This window comes from Lolium perenne, chromosome 5 (genome assembly GCF_019359855.2).
Source record: "Lolium perenne isolate Kyuss_39 chromosome 5, Kyuss_2.0, whole genome shotgun sequence".
Taxonomy (NCBI): Eukaryota; Viridiplantae; Streptophyta; class Magnoliopsida; order Poales; family Poaceae; genus Lolium; species Lolium perenne.
Window position 1 is genome coordinate 190477507 of NC_067248.2, and position 20732 is coordinate 190498238.

General features: G+C 41.2%; 1 protein-coding gene across 1 annotated transcript; it reads left to right on the plus strand.

Moving 5' to 3' along the window:
* Positions 1–8620: 8620 nt before the first annotated feature.
* Positions 8621–11533, plus strand: LOC127298122 (uncharacterized). The gene is made up of 2 exons (XM_051328071.1): positions 8621–10448; positions 10886–11533. Exons 1-2 carry the CDS (start codon positions 8694–8696, stop codon positions 11309–11311), a joined length of 2181 nt encoding a protein of 726 aa, XP_051184031.1. The 5' UTR covers positions 8621–8693; the 3' UTR covers positions 11312–11533.
* Positions 11534–20732: the final 9199 nt, after the last annotated feature.

Here is a 20732-nt window from a genome sequence, read left to right on the forward strand (position 1 = left end):
TGGGTTGGGATCAACTGATGTTTTATTGTTGTCCCAACTCTTCTATTGATATAAAATCTATGCAATCCTGAAGTTGAAGTTTAGTTGACTGAAAGCAAAGAGATAAGGTACGTTTTTTTCACTCAAGAGACAAGCATAACATTTATGTTCTATTTACAGTGTCTTCTCACTCCCTTCAGAATTCAATAAAAATAGAAACCAGAATTTACATGTGTAAGATTTTTATACTATTCACGCTTACAGTTTTAGAAAATCAAAAATGGGCAATATATCTCTGATTATTGTTTGAGTTCTGTTGTAGGTTAGAACATATGGAGGTTCTGATTTAATGCGTGATTTTTTCAATCTGCTGTAGGTTGTGCTCCTTTATTTGATTGTCCTTTGGTTTTCTATATGTTCATAACATCAGATTATCAGTTAACTAGACAACTAGGGTGTTGGTCGATAACTCCATATGTCGAAGATCAGTTTTCGTGACCTGGGGTATTTGCTAGAACTACGGGCTTGTTTCTTTTATCACAAGGCATGTTGGTGCAACTTGTCATTCTTTTATTTAGTGAAACTGTAGAATTTTTTGACAATACGCTTTGTTCTCAAATACCTTGGCCACTTGTCCTCGAAGAGATGACTTTTAAAGTTAATGATATAATTAACAAGTACTTGCTCATTTGTTTGTGAACGATAGAATTGCCAATTTAATTAACCAAACTCCAAAAGTTGTGGCTTAGTTGAATACTGATTCTGATGTGCAAGATATGGGGCTTTTCGTTGGTTCCAAGAAACTGTTTTATTCTTGCATTCTCTTCATTTAATTTTTAGCTGACCACATAAATTCTAGGATTGTGGTATAGGGTTAATGTCTCTTGGGATGGTTCTGATATAAAATAACAGAACCTTCAGCACATGAATCTCGCATATGAATGATACTACTACCCTTATTTAATTTCAATAGGCATATGGAAAAATTAAATGAGTATATGAGGTTAATTATATTTCCACCTGTTATTTACAGGTCAATTCTATTTTACTTCAGCATTTGCTGCTAATAGTGACAGTGCCAATATGACATTTCTCATGCTTCACTTTTGGTATTTCTCGACTATATAAACTTGGATAAATTACAGTAAACCAACCAAAATCACATATTCACATGATTATGATGGTGGCCATTTATTTATTTGAATACCCTGTCATGTCTTTAGGCAGGTGGCTAATATTACCCCACGATTAACATGCCAAAATGTTTCATACTTTATTATTATTGGCTCATATACGTGAAACACATTTACTGATGCTCAGGTTCTGGAATTCCAATAATATGGGTGTAATTTATTTTCCTAGCTTCAAAGATGTAGCAGAGAAAACTTCTCATATCAGAACTTTTTTGTTCTGATTTGATATTAGACAAGTATGATATGAAGGTGAGGTTTAGCTTGTGCTAGGTTTTTGTCCAGGTTCAGGAAGAGAGAAAGCTGCTTAGTTTTTCAGTCGTTGTCTCGCTTTACAGATTAGCTATTGCACCGAGCACATATATTTGCAGCCAATGATCTTATACGATGTTAGCTTCAGTTCATCTCCTTTCGTTTCATACTTCTTATTTTTGTTACTACTCTGTGTAAGAATAAACAAATCCTAATCGATTTAGCGTGTTTCATTCATCACTTTACAGATTTGCTGCTAACAGATTCTTTATGTTTCATAAAATGGGCAATTGGCAGGGTTCAATTCAGTTCCTAAGAGGAGATGCAGATCAAGTAGATTATGCACTGTGAGGTTTGCTTCTTTGCTAACTGCATATGTGTTGTTGTAAGATATAGCTGTATGTGTGAGCATTTCTGGATTTGAGAAATTCTCATGTAGATTTCTAGATTTAAGGAATTCTCGTGTAGATTATAAGTTTGCATGAAGTACTGAACTCGCTATTAAGAAGTACCAGTTGCGCACCGAAGCAGAGCTTGTGACAGGGCACATGTGGTCCTTGCCAACAGTAGCAGCAGTAAGCAAGGGGAGATAAAGGAGAGGCTCAAGAATAGATTTATTTTTTGAAAATTACACATAGATGAGTGACATCTCATGCCAAAAAGAATAATTTGTACTAGATTAAGGTCGCCTTGTGGTAACAGATCGTTCCAGGCTGACCGTGCATCACCTTTAGAGTTGTCTTCTTACTTTATAATATGTTTGTAAAACTCCTAGCAGGTTAGTACAACTAATGATCTCATCTTCCAATGGAAGATCTTAGATGCATATAAATTTATCCCGCTACATGTTTCTGTGTCTTTAGATTTGAAGCTATTTAGCTCATGTTTTAACTTCCATGTGACACAGATTCATAATTTCCTATCGGTAAAATGGACGGGCGTGGCAACGCGCGCCATCATAGTCTAGTTAGGATGTGAAACAATATTAGAAGCATCTTCACAGAAAATAATATGACCATCTTCCACATTTTCAGTCACAAGATCTTTAACTATTGCAATAGCAGGTTCAACTTTTATTTGCTCTTCAGGTTCTATAGGTTTCTTTTCACTTTTATTAACCGCACTATTTATAACAGAATACTCCTTCATTTTAGCAGGGAAATGAGTTTTTTCAATATAAGCTTCAGGAATAACATGATCAACAGTTTCAATTACAACACATTTATTTATAGATGAATCAATTTTATCTTTATACGGTTCATGATACTTATCAAAATTCTTCTTAGGCAATTCATAATGAGAGGCAAAAGCTTTATAAAGATTTTTAGTAACTTGAGAATCAAGACCATAAGTAGCACTCATATTACGAAATTTATCAGTATCCATAAAAACTTCAATGCATTTATAATCATAATTTATACCTGACTCTCTATCTTTGTCGTTCTCCCATCCTTCAGTATTCGCCTGGATTCGATTAAGAAGGTCCCTTTTAAACTCTTATTTGTTGCGTGTAAATGATCCAGAACAAGAAGTATCCAGCAAGGTCTTGTCTTGAAAAGAAAGTCTTGCATAGAAATTATCAATGATAATATTACCAGGAAGCTCATGAATGGGGCATTTGAGCATTAAAGACTTCAATCTCCCCCACGCTTGGGCAATACTCTCTCCATCATGAGGCCAGAAATTATATATGCGGTTCCGGTCCTTGTGAATTTTACTTGGAGGATAGAATTTAGAATAAAATAGAGGCACAATATCATTCCATTCAAAAGAATCCCCATTATTCAGTAATTTATACCAATGCGCCGCTTTACCAGATAGCGATATAGAGAATAGCTTCTTCCTCACTTCATCCATAGCAATACCTGCACACTTGAATAAACCGCATAATTCATGTACGAACAGTAAATGATCACCAGGATGGACAGTTCCATCCCCTGCATAACGGTTATCCACAACACGTTCAATAATTTTCATAGGTATTGTGTATGGAACATCTTCCTCACCTGGCGCCTCATCCACTACCTTTGCAGTAGTAGTAGATTTTCCAAATAAAAATTCAAGAGAAGATCTCTCCATAATGAATTATAGCAGCAGGCAGAAATAAAATTAGCACGAACAGTAAAAGTTTCCCTTACCAATTCCACTTACCAATAGCGCTTCACTCCCCGGCAACGGCGCCAGAAGATAGTCTTGATGACCCACAAGTATAGGGGGTGTATCATAGTATTTTCGATAAGTAAGAATGTCGATCCCAACGAGGAGCAGAAGGTGTTGACAAGCAGTTTCGATGAAGGATTCACTGTAAATGCTCACATACAAGTATTCAGGGGGTTTTGATGTAGCAGATGAATAAAGTACGAGTAAGTAAAATGCGAGAGTAACAATTACAGCGAGTGGCCCAATCCTTTTTAGCACAAAGGACAAGCCGGTTTGTTTACTTATAATGACCAAACGTTCTTGAGGACACACGGGAATTTAGTCTAGTGCTTTCGCTTCATATAGCTGATTAATCTCCATTGTTTTGATAAGTGTTGTGTGGGTGAACCTATGCTAATGCACTGCCCTTCCTAGGACTAATACATACTTGTGATTATACCCCTTGCAAGCATCCGCAACTACAAGAAAGTAATTAAGATAAATCTAACCACAGCCTTAAACTCTGAGATCCTGCTATCCCTCCTGCATCGATATACCAACGGTGGTTCAAGTTTCTGTCACTCCGGCAACCCCGCAATTAGCAAACGAGTACAAGATGTATTCCCCTAGGCCCATAAAGGTGAAGTATCATGTAGTCGACGTTCACATGACACCACTAGAAGAATAACACCACAACTTAAATATCATAACATTGAATATTACTCAACCATAATTCACTACTAACATTTAGACTTCACCCATGTCCTCAAGAATTAAACAAACTACTCACGAGACATCATATGGAACATGATCAGAGGTGATATGATGATGAATAACAATCTGAACATAAACCTTGGTTGAATGGTTTCACTCAATAGCATCAATAACAAGTAGAAATCAATACCGGGAGAGTTTCCCCTATCAAACAATCAAGATCCAACCCAAATTGTTACAGCGGTGACGATGTGCAGCGATGGAGACGGCGGTGATGATGATGAAGATGATGGTGATGATGATGGAGATGATGTCCAGCTCGATGACGGTGACGATGGCATCGATTTCCCCCTCAGGGAGGGAATTTCCCCGGCAGATTTCAGCCTGCCGGAGAGCTCATTTCTCTCAGGTGTTTTTCGCCCCGCAGAGGCGGCTGTGACTCTTCGCGACTATCCTCTGGAGCTTAGGTTTTCGGGACGAAGAAGTACGCGAAGGAGAGGAGGCCAGAGGGGGCTGTGGGCCCCCTCCTCACATGGCGGCGCGGCCAGGGCAGGGCCCGCGCCGGCCTATGAGGGGGGCCCATGGCGGCCCTCCTCGGCTCCTCCTTCTGGCTCTCTTCATCTTCTGGAAAAATAAGATTTTTCATATAATTTCCGTCAATTGTTGATCTTCCAAAATATTGCATTCTGACGGCGCTTTTTTCCAATAGAATCCTGACTCCGGTGCGCGATCCTCCAATAATCATGAAACATGCAAAATAGATGAAATAACATAGGTATCACCTCTAAATATGAAATATATCAATGAATAACAGTAAATTATGATATAAAATAGTGATGCAAAATGGACGTATCATTCCCCCATCCATGTGTGAGTAATTCCCCCGCTGTAGGCTGAAGGGGATGGTAGGGATTGGATGAGATTGGTCATGTAATAGCATAAGATTGTTAGGGCATAGTGCCTAGTGTCCGTAATTGGTACTTTGATGATATTGTTGCAACTTGTTATGCTTAATGCTTGTCACTAGGGCCCGAGTGCCATGATCTCAGATCTGAACATGTTATTGTTTCATGATGATATGCATTGTTTTATGATCTTACCTGCAAGTTGTATACACATGTCGTTGTCCGGAACCCGAGGCCCCAAAGTGACAGAAATTGGGACAACCGGAGGGGAAGGCAGTGATGTGAGGATCACATGTGTTCACGGAGTGTTAATGCTTTGCTCTGGTACTCTATTAAAAGGAGTACCTTAATTTCCAGTAGATTCCCTAGAGGCCCGGCTGCCACCGGCTGGTAGGACAAAAGATGTTGTGCAAGTTTCTCATTGCGAGCACGTACGACTATATACGGAAGACATGCCTATGGATTGCTTAGTACTTGGACACCGTTTTATTACTATCTGCAAATGCCCTGCTTTGATTGTTACATGAGTTTCTCTCATCCATGCAACGCCCGTTTATCCATCCATGTGCCTACAGTATTTTAATCCTGCTGTTTACTATAATCACTACTGCTGTCTTTGTTACACTGCTGCTGTTATTTTACTACTGCTATAAAACTGTTACTACTGATAAACTCTTGCGAGCAAGTCTGTTTCCAGGTGCAGCTGAATCGACAACTCTGCTGTTAAGGCTTTCAAGTATTCTTTGTCTCCTCTTGTGTCGAATCAATAAATTGGGTTTTACTTCCCGCGAAGACTGTTATGATCCCCTATACTTGTGGGTCATCAAGACTATTTTCTGGCGCCGTTGCCGGGGAGCATAGCTTTATTTGGAAGTTCTCTTGGATTGATATTGTTCGCTGCAAATTCTCCATTATGGGTAAATCTCGCGATCCTAAAGTCGCTATATTACCATCCACTACAAGAAAAGGTACAACTCTGAGTACCTCTGCTGCTCTTGATTCACAATCTGTGATAAGCCAACTTGTTTCACCACCACAAGCTTCACTTGCTGGTACTTCTGCTGAATCTGAAAATTCTTATAATTTTGATGATGCTTCTGCTGTGCTTGATGATAGTGGTTCATTGGGATCTTTTCTAGATGCTACAATTGCTAGGTCTAGACAAATTGAAAATACTGAAACTCCTAATGAAAATACTGCTACACCTGTTAATTCACCTGAATCTGTTGAATACTCTAGTGATGATCCTGATGAAGATTATGTGGAACTTGATGATGATTTTATCGATAAATGCAATGCTACTACTGATGCAAGAAAAATTAAAAATTTGCTTGCACAACATACTGTTAGATATAAACTGTCTCCTGATCCTAAATTTGCCACATCTCCTATAAACATTAAGGATAGGGATTATGATTTTTCTCTTGATTTATCTTATATAGCTATTGTTGAGAAAACACCCTTTTGTGGTACTGAAAAGAAAGTGTTGTAGAACACAAGAATGGGCTTTCTACTTTGAGTAGCTTGTTTTCTGATGATGTCAAGATGCGTACTTATTTTGTTGCTAAATTTTTTCCTTTCTCATTAAAGGATGATGCTAAAACTTGGTATAATAGTTTGCCTCCTGGTTCTATTGATAGTCCAAGTGATTTGCTTGATGTTTTCTTTCGGAAATACTTTACTGCTAGTGCTCAACATATTGCTTTGCAGAAAATTTATAGCTTTGACCAGGAAAATGGAGAGAAATTGCCTGAAGCTTGGGCAAGATTTTGTTCTCTTATCAGAGCTCGACCTGGACATGATCTGGAAAAGCATGATTTACCTGATATATTTTATAGTGGACTAACCATTGAGTCTAGGGCATATTTGGATAGTTGTGCTGGTTGTGTTTTCAGGAAAAGAACTCCAGACGAAGCTGAAAAATTATTGGCTAAAATAGGCCGAAATCATGATGATTGGACTACACCTGAACCAGCCCCGACGCCGATATTGAAGAAGAGGGGTTTAATTAAATTAAATGATGAAGATATGAGGGAAGCCAAGAAATCTCTTAAGGAGAAAGATATTAAATCTGAAGATGTGAAGAACTTACCTCCCATAGAAGATTTATGCAAGATAATTCCCCTTTCATCCATGATTGAGGTAAACTCTCTTCAACGCTTTACTAGGGAAGATATTCTGTATTCGAAACCTCCTGCTCAATGCTTAGATGAGTTTGATAATTATATTGTTAAACAAGAAAATTTTAATATGAGAGTAGAGAATCATTTAATGGAAAATTCTCAAGCTATTAGTAATTTGCATGATATTGTGGAGAGAACCTCCAATGATGTTAAGATGCTTGTTAAACATTTTCATATGGTTCAAACTCAAATTGATCAACTCACTAAAGTGCAAAATGACTTGTTAAAAAATACTTCTAAAGAAAAACATGCTAATGAAGTAACAATTAGAGGCGGTGTTTCCACTCAGGATCCTCTATATCCTGAAGAGCATCCCAAAAGAGTTGAACAAGATTCTCAACGAATTGAACCTAGTGCTTCTTTTAAGAAAAAGAAGAAGAAACATAAAAATGTTGTAGAATCCTCTGAACCTGTTAATGATCCTAATAGTATTTTTATTTACGATGCTGAAACTGAAAGTGGTAATGAACATGATAAAGATAATGATAAGAATGATGCTTCTGATAAAGAAAGATGAACCTAAAAATCATGCTAAAAATAAAAAGTATACTAAAGAAGACTTTACTGCTAAGAATCAGAAAGCTTAAGATAGCGTCGCGGATACAGCTCGTAGTACTAGGTCGTCCGCCCCAGCTAGTAGTGAAGCAAAGTACTCGAAAAAAGATTCAGGGCCTCCCAAATTTTGGGGCCCCGTGCGGTCGCCCAGCTCGCACGTGCTTGTCGACGGCCCTGCGCACAATGCCATCCAAGGAGAGGCCAAACAACGGCCTATCCGACGACCAGACTATGTGGCAAGACAATTTCAAGTAAAATCCTAACAGCAGTGGCAGCGCGTTAACCAAAACACATGATTATACTTTAGGATGTGGCGTGCAGTAACCATACTTTATGGTCGACGATTCCAGCATCAAAACTGAAGGAAAAATAAGCCGAGTCGGCCGTAACAGAAAAAACGCTTGCCCTTGTGGAAATTATTGAGGGAACGATTGGCCGATCACAATGGCGGCGTGAATAACAGCTTTGGGTAACAGCCTGGTGATCACGAGGAGGCTGACGAATTTTGGAAGAGAGACTACCAGAAAATTATGGAAACGTCACCCGTTGCCTTAGAGAGCAATATTCTCTCTAACAAGAAAAAAGAAGAAAATATATCGATCTCTGCGTTGATTCAATTCCGCGCTTAGTTGCATTACACGTACATTGGACGCGTATAAAAACCCTATGAAGCGCCCGATAATCTGCAAGGCAAACACCTAACCACAATCACCTGTGAGAAACATAGTAACATCGGCATCACTTGTCAGAAACACAAGGGATCCCCCTTCCACTTAATGGAACGCCACGCTAGCTTCTCTGTCCCGAGAGTCTGCATCCGTATCCCCGACCAGCTGCAGCTGCCGGCGACGCCGTTCGAGCCGCAGAAGGCCACGATCACACCCCGCGTCCGCTCCGGCGCCGACGACCCCGACGTGGCACCGCCGGAGCACCAACTCACGGTGCTGGCCATGCAGCTCGCGGTCCTGGAGAAGGCCGTGAGCCGCCTCGGCACGCTGGCCTTCATCTGGGCGACGGTCGTCCTGCTCGGCGGCTTCGCCATCACGCTCAGCTGCACCGACTTCTGGTGCATCACCGTGCTGCTGCTCACCGAGGGCGCCCGCATCCAGGGCCGCAGCCACGAGCTGGAGTGGCACAAGAGGGCGACCTGCCTCTCGGCCGTGTCGCAGGCCGTCGGACACGTCCTCTGCCTGCTGCAGCTGCTCTCCGCGTCCGTGTGCGCCGCCGTCTCCCTCGTCCGCCTCGTCACCCAGCGCTACGGCGTCGACGGCGGCAACCCGTGGACAAACCGCCGTGCCGCGCTCGACATATTCTACGGGCTGGCCCTCGCGGAGTCGCTGCTCTTCCTGGTCGAGAAGGCGCTCTGGCAGTGGAGGGTGGGGCACCACCGTCTCCTCGAGCGCGTCGCCAAGGAGTGCCACCTTAGCGGCACCGCCCTCGGCGTCGTCGCCGTCCACCGCTTCTTCTACGACTCCTACTCCCGAGGCCTTAACGGGAGCATCTTCGACGGCCTCCACATGAACCTCGTCTGCTACGCCGACGGAATGCTCACCGCGGGCTCCCACGACGAGCAGAGCCTCGGGGTCAGCATCCTCGTCGCCCTCGCCGAGTCCGACCGTTTCGCCGACTCCACGCTCCGCAAGATCGGAATGTCCGCGTCCACCATCGAGCAGCTCATCCAGATGCTTAGCTGGAAGAACACGTCCGAGCTTGAAGTGCGCAGATCGGCTGCCGTGGTCGTCTCCATGCTCACCGGGAGGAAGATCATCGCCCTCCGTCTCACCGGCATCCCTGGGGCGATCGAGTCCGTCGCGTCTCTGCTGTACGCAGACCTCGACGAGCTCAACCTTCTCGGACTCACCATCCTCAGCAAGCTGGCGCACGACCACGACAACTGCGACAAGATCGGCAAGACCAGGAATCTCCTTGACAAAATCATCTCCTACTGTAGCATCGCCGGCGGGGAGCAGGCGGCACCGACCGGCATGTGGCTCAAGGAAGTCAAGCAGGCGCTCCTCGTCATGAAGAGGCTGGCGGGTACAACGGGGGCCACCGGTAAACTTCTCCGGCGGGAGCTCTCCGACATCGTCTTCACGGTGAGCAACGTTAGGGAGGTGCTGCAACAGCGCGAGGGGAAGATCCAGTCCGAGGTACACCAGCTCGCAATAGAGATACTGACGAGCCTCGCCATCGATAAGGAGGCGAGGGAGCAGATAGGCGGGACTGGGGGCGTGGTGAGAGAGCTGGTCGCCATATTTCTGCCTGGAAAGGACGAGGTGAGGGGGAACAGCCGGCAGACGAACGCGATCCGGAACGAGGCCGGCAAGGCGCTGGCGATGCTTGCGCTGGAGAGCAGGGACAACTGCGGTGCCATCATAATGGCTTGCGGCGGTGGCGTGGAGCGGCTGGTGGAGGCTCTAAGTGACCCCGTCATCATCATCGGCGCCGCCAGGATCCTGCGCAACCTCTGCACCTACGCCGGGGACGAGTGTCAACTTCCCCTCAGAGGAGTCGCCGCCAGCGCCACCAAGGTACTTTCAAACCACCATGTGCAGTTTTAACGCTAAACGTAATTTCTGCCCTCACTAAATAGCTGTAGAACGCTTATTGGGCAAGAAAATAGTGCTATATATATATTTCTCCAAAAAAATTAAGATTTAAATTTTAAAAGCAGATAGACCTAGTTATGTAATATACACTTGCGCTCTCCTTTCATTGCAACAATCATCATAATTCAGTAGATGTTTGTATAATTGAATTATTGAATTTATTTATGTCGATATTCTTTGGATGATATGGATAAATGATGCCTAAATTTTCAGAATTTTTTTATTTTAAAAAACACTAAATATAAATGCCATGGCTAAGCAGCACAACTGGCTATTTTAAAGCTTAAAACAGCCATATAAAAGCATCCATTATATCTCATGCTTTTAATGACATCACTGATGATCACTGTCTTGCTTAGGTGTTGAGTACCATCATGGTTGAGAAGACGAAGATCCTGAACATCTTTCTTGGCCTCGCCGCACAGATGCTTCAGTTCATGGAGCCTGGAGACCTCCGGGCAAGCCTGGCCACGGCGAGGGTGACAGATAGGGCGTTGGTGCAGACTCTCTTGCAAATCCTGCGGGAGTATAGCATTCCGTGCATGGTCGTGCCTCGGATCCGCCGATACACCATTGAACTTGTTGTTGCCATGATGCAATTGGACACGCGATACATGGCCCTATTCGTGGAAAATGGGATGGAAGGGGACCTAAAGCGCATTGCCGGCACCACATCAGAGATTGAGTGTTTCAATGCGTTCTCTGGGAGCGTCGGGCTCAGCCATCGCGCCGTTAGTGTTTGCTCGCTCGTCAAGTCAGCAATGGAGTTGATGAAGCATGCTTGAAATCCTCATTATGACTAGTAGATGCATGCTTAGTCTTATATATTTTCTTTCCCCCTGTGATTACTTTAGTTGTCGTGTGTAATCTTATACTTGTTGATATTGTGTAGTACATATACACTTATTTCAATTAAAGCTTTTCGATTTGTTGTCGAAAACTATATCATGTAGAAATCAAACCACAAAACTGTATAAGCTATGGAAATATAGTTATTTGGTATATCATTTTGGGTCCTACCATTATCATCTGGATCCCTGGAAGGTGCAAGCGAAGACATGAAGTGGCAAACCACAAGGGAGCGAAGTTCCCTTTGTTCCTATAGTTTTCCTCTTTAGTTTATGTGTGTTTTGTTCGGTATGTGCATTCTAGATATGCAAAAGCTGGGTGTAAACTCTCTATATTGATGTTTTGATAAAAGGAAGTGTGGTACATCCCTGTCGAGTCCTGCATTGTGCATACACGGCCCAAATAACTAGCCACACTAGTTCTGGGGCCCATAAACAAAACCTAACCACCACTTGCTAGCCCGGTCGCTATATAATATAGAGAACACTTAGCCACGCTTGCCCACTATGTACTCCCCTCTCCGTAAGCCGCCACACTCATAGTATCGACTCCCATTAGCTAAGACCAAGACTAGATAGGAAAATTAGATCTCACCAACTCCTATCTTTGTTACTAACTTCCTCTCCCCTCTTGTCATGACAAGGGGATGAAGCCTAAGTTGGAGACCTAAAGGCTATCATTTGGCGCATCACCTACATCGTTGTCCTCCACCTTCATTTCTAGTTCTAAAGTATGGTTTTCATTTCTTATACTTCCTCTGATTCATATTACTTGACACTAGTATGGATATACCTAGAACTAAAATATGTCTAGATACATCTACATTAGAGACAAATATTATGGATAGGAGGGAGTATAAAAAATAATGTGTTGCATCTTGTTCTTTGACAACCAGATGGGTTCCTAATTCTAATCGATGTGCTATCACTTTTGATCCAAGCATGCTCAGAGGATGGTGGGAATTTGCATCCAAAGGCAGAGATGTCTTCGCTAGTTCCTACACTGGATGCACATCACCCAAACCGTCGGCCATCTTTGTCCTATGCGTCCAACGCGGCTTCCGATCGGCACCCCTTGACCTCGTCATTGTCTAGGCGCGGTTGGTGCCTCCACCTCCGCATCCCGCTCGTAGGAGCAAGGCTCGCTTACCGCATCCTGCGGGTGCATACAACCGTTCATCCAATACCTCTTACGCTCGCGGTCCTGTTCCTCCCGCTGCTAGCAACGCGCACATTCATGCATACTAAAAAGGTCATTCATGACTCTTGCTTGGAAACTATCAAAGAATCCAAAAGTATCACATCTCAAGTCTTGTCATTTACTCTCTATCATTAGATGAATATTCTTGAAAGGAAATGAATGAATAATAAGTGTTTTGATAGCCTCGATCAAATTATCTGGGCATAATTAAGATACTTCATTGATTATACCTCTTTTGACATGAATGCTCATACTTAATTTCGATGATAAAAAACTTCCAGTGTTTCTCGGCAAACTGAGAGTTAACTACTTAAGCTAGAGTGATTGTTTACATAACTAGTTATTCATATTTATAATACTAGATGATACCCCGCGCGTTGCTGCGAAAAATTTGTGGAGTTAACTTTTTAAGATGTGAAGTTTAAATCTAAGAGAAATTACCTTGGAATGATTTAAGAAAAAACAGGATAACCATAAAAGGTCTAAGATATTCGACGAGCACACATGAAAAAAAAAATATTATGTAGATAATACAGTTAAAAGAAGCCATCAAAATATGGTCATACCTTTTGTAATTACAAAATATGGTCAATTTTTAGAAAAAGGCCATCATGAATTTATTGAGCATATAATATATAGTTATATCGTCCTCAAGGTCTTTGAAAAAAAAAAACCTAGGTCGTTCATTGCCTATTGTTAGGAAGAAAAACCCTAGCTATTTAATGTGATGTGCCATTTGCCATCCTTTGATGATTACTACTTGAGATCGACCTTCCGAACGTCAATATCCAATTTACTCAATGCACTCAGCATATACAGCAGCTGCTTCATCCCAGCACTATTACTCTCCTGCAAAACATTACTCAGGACAAAGAGTGGAAAATATATCACTCTTCAGAATAGGACGATTTGAAACGAAAAGTAGCCACACTTACAATCTTTCATGTTATAAAAGGGCTAAAAAGATTTATTATTTTGGAACGTGAAGGCTTCCATTAATGGTTATAGTGTCACATATAAAGCAACTGCATCGACTCACACCTTTAAACTACAATGTATATGTGAGGAAACTTTCCAGCAGGATCAGAAGATATATCAGTACATGTAACTAATTAGTGTAGATAATCTTTAAAAAGGCATGCCACAACTTTTTTTTTACATGAGGCATGCCAAATCTAATATGCAATACAAATTTAGTAGTTGAGATAATGTAAATAAACAGACTTCGTTAGTTTAGTTTCAAAATTGAGTAGTAAAAATACGTACTTATTATTTGAATCATCAACGTGTGCACTGACAAATGAAGACAATACTGAATATCATTAAAGCAAACAGGGCAAGTGCATACGCTCCGTTCTATATTTCCTAATTCAGATCAAAGTTACTCCATGACTTCCCTTTGCTAATAATAAGAATAAGAACAACTCCATGCCTTCCCTTTGACATCCTCCACCGACGTGAGCCTAATTAAGAGCTGCTGATTATAAGAATTGATGAATTAAAGCAAATCAAATTTTTCAGGATGAAATACGGAACAGGTGATCAAACATGCAAAACTAAGAACATGCAAAGCACATGGAATCTACAACTAAAAACTTGTTAAACGCAGGGCAGGCAGGTAACTATAAGGACCATAGTTAGTAGATGCACCGGTGTATGGGTGATGGCATCGATGAAGCGTCGCCCCAGGCTGCCGGCAAAAGCGATCCGGCCGGGTGTTCCAATGGCACGAATTGTTCCGGTTGTTGATGAAGCCATGTACCGATGTACGGAGCGCCAGAGATGTGACCAATCGAATAAATCCAAACAAAACACAGGGATTTTGAGCCAGCAGTAGGCATGATCCAATCAAATCGGTTGGAGGGGAAACCTACCATATAGGAAGATATGTTGAGGTACTGAAGAAAAAGGAGAGATTAAAATCGGAAGCAGCCAGTACCAGCGGGTGGATACAACTGCCAGAGGCCAATGCGGATGGCTGCACGGAATTGGTTTTTAACCTGGAGGCAGCGGGCGGCGGATCAGTTCCATCTAGAAGTTTCTACTCGAGGATGAATGCTCGATTTATTGGACGGTTTCATAGCATCTGTGGCAGAAACATTCGTGGCAGGAAGCCTGAGGGTCGCGACGGAAACGTTCATGGCAGGTGGCCGGACGGTCGCGGCAGATTGATTAGCTCTGGTGATTAGCCACCACAATGGTATACGAACAACAGGTGCTTTTCTATTTTAGAAACAAAGGCTGTTTTTTTTTCAGGACGAATGGCGAGAGAGTCTCACTCTCGACATGAGTCTGCCAGCCCGCGAAGGAGGTTCCAGCCCAGGTAGCTCTACCAGCCCATGTACAAAGAATTGTTTCGTGCCGGACGAAGCCAGGACTGAGTTGGACGGACGCCGCGTGACACAGGGTGGGATAAAGGGGACGACGTGGCTGCACGACAAGGCTGGAAAATCAGCTAGTGGGGGTCTCCTATTAAGAGATAAAAGATTTATTATGATTGACTCGAGTTATCGGTTGATTGTATTGTATTCTTGGCACTTCTCTAATTATTCTAAGCTTTAAAATGGAAGTGATTTTTCTTTCTCGTTATTTTGGTTCAAACGCCAAGTTCCTTATGGTTCTTTGTTTCTTGCTCGAGGACGATCAAGTTTAAGCTTGGGGAAGTTGATGGCTGTGAAATAAGCCACTTTTTCTCATGTTTAAACCCTTATCTAAGTCAAGAAATTGAATATGTTTACCTCTCAACATGCCACTAATGACTAATTATTGCAAAGATGTGCAATCTCTTCGATTTTTATATGATGTGTAGGAAATAACGTCATAATGATAAATGGACCTGCAATTACTGAAGCAAATCACGTCAGGGCATGTCAGTGTTGACTATGCTCGAAGAGGCAGTTTTAGGGACTTTAACGGGCATCGTTACGGGAAGCCCTGCCCGTACCGTCCGCCCGTACCATGTACCGCAGTCTTCCTGAGGTCAAACCCTATAAGCTTCGTGAATGTGTTGGAGATATGCCCAAGAGGCAATAATGAAGTGATTATTATTATATCTTTGTGTTTATGATAAATGTTTACATCTGATGCTATAATTGTATCAACCGGAAACATTAATACTTGTTAGAGATATGCCCAAGAGGCAATAATAAACTAGTTATTATTATATCTTTGTATTTATGATAAATGTTTACATCCCATGCTATAATTGTATTAACTGGAAACAATAATACTTATGTGTTTTGTAAACATAAAAGAGTCTCTAGTAAGCCTCTTGTTAAACTAGCTTGTTGATTAATAGATGATCATGGTTTTCTGATCATGAACATTGGATGTTATTAATAACAAGATCATATCATTAGGTGAATGATGTGATGGACACACACCCATAGTAAGCATAGCATTTCATACATAGTAACATAATCCTTCGACCATGAGATCATGTTAATCACTTACACCAGATGGATACTTTGAAACACCACTTCGTAATTGGGAGGTTATAAAGGTGGCATTAAGTGTTCTGAAATTATGAGTTGAAGCACATGGATCAAGAGTGAGATTTGTCCATCCAAATGACGGATAGATATACTCTAGGCCCTCTCGGTGGAATACCATCCAATTATCTTGCAAGCATGTGACTAGGTCACAAGGGATGTCATATCACGGTTTATCGGTAACGAGGTTGAACTAGGTATAGAGATACCGATGATCAAACCTCGGATAAGTAAAGTATCGCTCGGCAAAGGGAATCAGTATCGTATGTTAATGGTTCTTTCAATCACAAGTTATTGTTGAATATGTGTGAGCTATTATGGATCTCCAGGTCCCGCTATTAGTTATTGATCAGAGAAGTGTCTCGATCATGTATGCATAGTTCGCGAACCGTAGGGTGACGCACTTAAGGTTTTGATGTAGTTTTAACTAGATATGGAATATGGAATGAAGTTGGAACATTGTTTGGAGTCTTGGATGGGAGCCAGGACATCACGAGGAACTCCGGAATGGTCCAGATAATAAGATTCATATATGGGAAGTCATATTCCAAGTTTGGGAATGATCCGGTGAATTTATGAAAGGTTCTAGAAGGTTCTAGAATCATACGAAATATTTCACTAAGGCAGATGGAGTCCTAGCCCAGCCCTAGCCAACCCACTAGGTGGGAAGGTGGATTCCATGGTGGACTCCACCATCATGGCCGGCCACACCACAAGGAAAGGAAAAAATTGCAGTGGGAGCCTTTCCCATTATTTTACCTCAAAAAAAACACCACGAGGAAAGGGGGAGTGCCTCTTTGACTAGGATTTGACTTCATGTATTATGGCAAGTTTCCAATAGGACTCCTAGAGGGAGTATGATTGGGACCTAGGGTTTTCCACCTATATATAGAGAAAGAGAGGGGATGGGCCGGACACATCTTTGGACGCACCACCTCAAGGGATCCAAGGCCGGCGCCCTAACCCCTCTTCCAAATCCTAGCACCACCCCTCCTCTAGCTATCTCCCGCACTGCGACGACGAAGCCCTACAAGAGATCTCCACCACCACCGCCACCATTCTGTCATGCTGCCAGGATTCCGAGGAGGATCTACTACTTCCGCTGCCCGCTGGAACAGGGATAAGGATGTCTTCATCAACACCATATGTGTGACCGAGTGCGGAGGGGTGCTGCCCGATTGCGGCACCGGTGGGATCTTCTACACGCTCATAAGAGCGGCAAGCGATCGACTACATCAACCACGAGTACAACCTCGTTAACGCTTAGCAATCTTCGAGGGCATGTTGATCTCATCCCGTTGCTACCATCTAGTAGATTAGATCTTGGCTCTTTATTCGTTCTTGCGGTAGGAATTTTTTTCTATGCTACGAATCCCAACATTGGTATAAGAGCCAGGTCTATGCATAGATTGGTTGCACGAGTAGAACACAATGGTTTTGTGGACGTTGATGCTTTTGTTGTCGCATGTCTCTTGTGTACTTTGCATCTTGCGGCATGGTGGGATGAAGCGGCCCGGGATAACTTTACATGACTGTGTTCATGAGACTTGCTCCACTCTTGACGTGCAACTCGTATTGCACAAGTGGCTTTGCGGGTGTCTGTCTCTCCCACCATAGTTAGGATTCAGTTTACAATTGGTGGCTTCAATATAGGTGTATCAATGTTGTGGTTCTTGTTCGTAGGTAGATCAGATCTTAGTCGAAAGCCCCAAGCCACGTAAAATATGCACAAAAAAATAGAAGTGTCTAACTTGTTTTCGCAGGGGCTTGTGATGTGATATGGCCATGATGTGATTATGATTATATTTGATGTATGAGATGATCCTTATTGTAATGTGGCAACCGGCAGGAGCCTTATGGTTGTCTTTAATTTCATTTCGATACATCATGTTGTAGTTTTATTTGAAAGTAGTTGTAATAGTTGCTACAAGTGGTGGACAACCATGAAGACAACGCCATTGACCTTGACGCTCCGCCTACGATGATGGAGATCATGCCCGTTGGTGATGAAGATCATGCCCTGCTTTTGGAGATGAAGATCAAAGGCGCAAGATAAAAGGGCCATATCATATCACATTATAAATTGCATGTGATGTAAAAAAAATTATGCATCTTGTATTGCTTAGATCATGACGGTAGCATTATAATATGATCCCTCTCACTAAAACTCAAGATAGTAAAGTGTTCATCCTTAGTTAGCACAGTTGCTAAGACTTGTTGTTTCGAAGCATCATGTGATGATCGGGTGTGATAGATTCAATGTGTACATACAACGGGTGCAAGCCGGATTTGCACATGGAGGAACTAAGGTTTAACTTGACGAGCCTAGCATATACAGACATGGCCTTGGAACACGGAAAACCGAAAGGTAAAGCATGAGTCATATATATGATATGATGAACATGTCGATGTTCGTTATTGAAGCTACATCATCTCTCATGATGATCGAACTTGGTGTAGTGGATATGGTTCGTTTAATCACTAAAACAATGTGAGGGATATTCTTTTGAGTGGGAGTTCACATAGTAATTTTTAATTAACTAGAACTCAGTCTATCATGAACATAGTCTTGGTTGTATTTGCGTGAATCATTGTAGTGATGGCATCCATTAGACTACCTATGCACTAGGCTTGTTAGTTGAAATTGAAAAACTGTTAAAACTAATAATCACAGTACGAACTAGTACCGTGTTGTCAAAGAAAAGTCTAAAAAAGTTAAAATTTCTATTGCAAACTTATTCGCATACCTCAAATTGCTCTACGAGCGTAGAAATCTAAAGAGCAATATTTTCAATTAGCATCTAATACCATAATTCTCTCCTTCAATCCTACGTTTTCAAATTTGTTTGAGAAACAATGTGATGAGAGGAGTTGAAAATTTTGTTTTCAATAGATAAGCAAGGTATAAGATATGTATGATATCTAAAAACTTTTTATTATTATAAAACGATGATATATAAATTAGTGAGACTACATAAAATCCTAATTGTATGATGTGCATGAAGTTCAAAGACACTAGATGTCTCGATCCTCCAGAAAGTTGGACACTAATAAACTTCACATATCTAATTTGATTAGGCAATCATAGCTTTGTCATGAAGTTTTCATGATAGGATGGGTAACATGTGTGAGTAATTTGTTAATCACACTAAAGGATTGCTAATAGTGAAATCTAAAAGAGAACATGTCACTTAATGATCAACTTCAAAAGTACAATTCCAAAGGGTGCTAGTGCTTAACTAAACACGATGAGGAATATGTGCCAAATTGTTGGCGCCATGTTTTAAAGTTGATAAATTCTCATGAAGAAAGAGGAAACCGAAAGAGGAAATACAAAAGTATTAGGCAAAAAGAAAAGACACGAAAGTCTAGCAAATGTAATGAATATAATTCTTTGTTTGTTCACACAAACATAATTCTTCAGTAGTTTTACCATATTGGTTGGTATGAAATGTCATACAACTCAACACAATACAAGAATACAATGGCCTAAGTAACTAGAAAAGAATGTGGTGTCATGCGCGTCGAAGAACTGAATAAAATATTATTATGTTCATCATTGGCTCCACCTAGCCATCAAGATTTATTCGAATGAACTTAGTAAAGTGTTCTTTTGTTCTGATCTAAATGAAATCAAGTGGTTGTTTTCATAAGATGATAAATTAGTTGGTGAAATATATTCATAACACTGATGCTAAAGCGTCGCAAGGTTAATGATTTTAATTCCACTTATGTGTGGAACCGCCATTTAGGTCATGTTAGAAATAACGCATGAAGAAACTCCATGAAAATGGACTTTAGAAGTTATTTGATTTTGAATCATTTGACGCTTGGAAACCTTTTCTAAAAGGAAAATGACTTAAATTTGTTCATAGGCCAAAACATTGAACGGACGATTGAAGTGCTGAAAATTATATATATTGATATATGTGATCCATCAAGTGAAATTGTGGTGGAAGATTCTCCCACTTCATAAAACTTATATCAATGAAGCTAAGTAGATACATACAGATGTATCCATTTGATGAGAAAGAAGTTTGAAATATTTGAATAAGTTCAAAGAGTCTCATCATGATGTGGAAATCATATGTAACAAGAAAATTAAGAATCTATGATTAGGATCATAGAGGAGAATATTTGAGTTACAATCTTATCAAACATCTAAGTATTGCGAAATTGCTTCCAAAACTTATGCCTCATGAAACACCATAAGAGTATGGAGTGTTCAAGAGAGATGATCAGACATGTTTAGACATGGTGAGATCAATAATGTAAATTATATAAAATGCCATTATAATTTTTTAGAACTATGCTTTAGAGATCACCGCTTTACACTAAATAGAGCACCATCATGATCCGTTTCAAATGAAATCCATATGAGTTATGGCTTTGGGTGAAACCCAATTCGTATTTTCTTAGAATTTTTGTATGCAATGCATAAGTAAATAAGTTTATAACCAAAATCGGATAATTGTATTTGTTGGATATAACTGGGTATTCTTTCCACTATAAATCCAAACGACTAATTGGTTTGTCTATAAAATGGCTTGTTTATCGAGAAAGAGCTTTTCTCGCAAAAGTTTGAGTGGGAGGACAATAGAATTCGATGAGGCTATCAAACCTAAACAATATGAGCAGAGTAGCGCAGCACCTGAAGTCGTTCTGG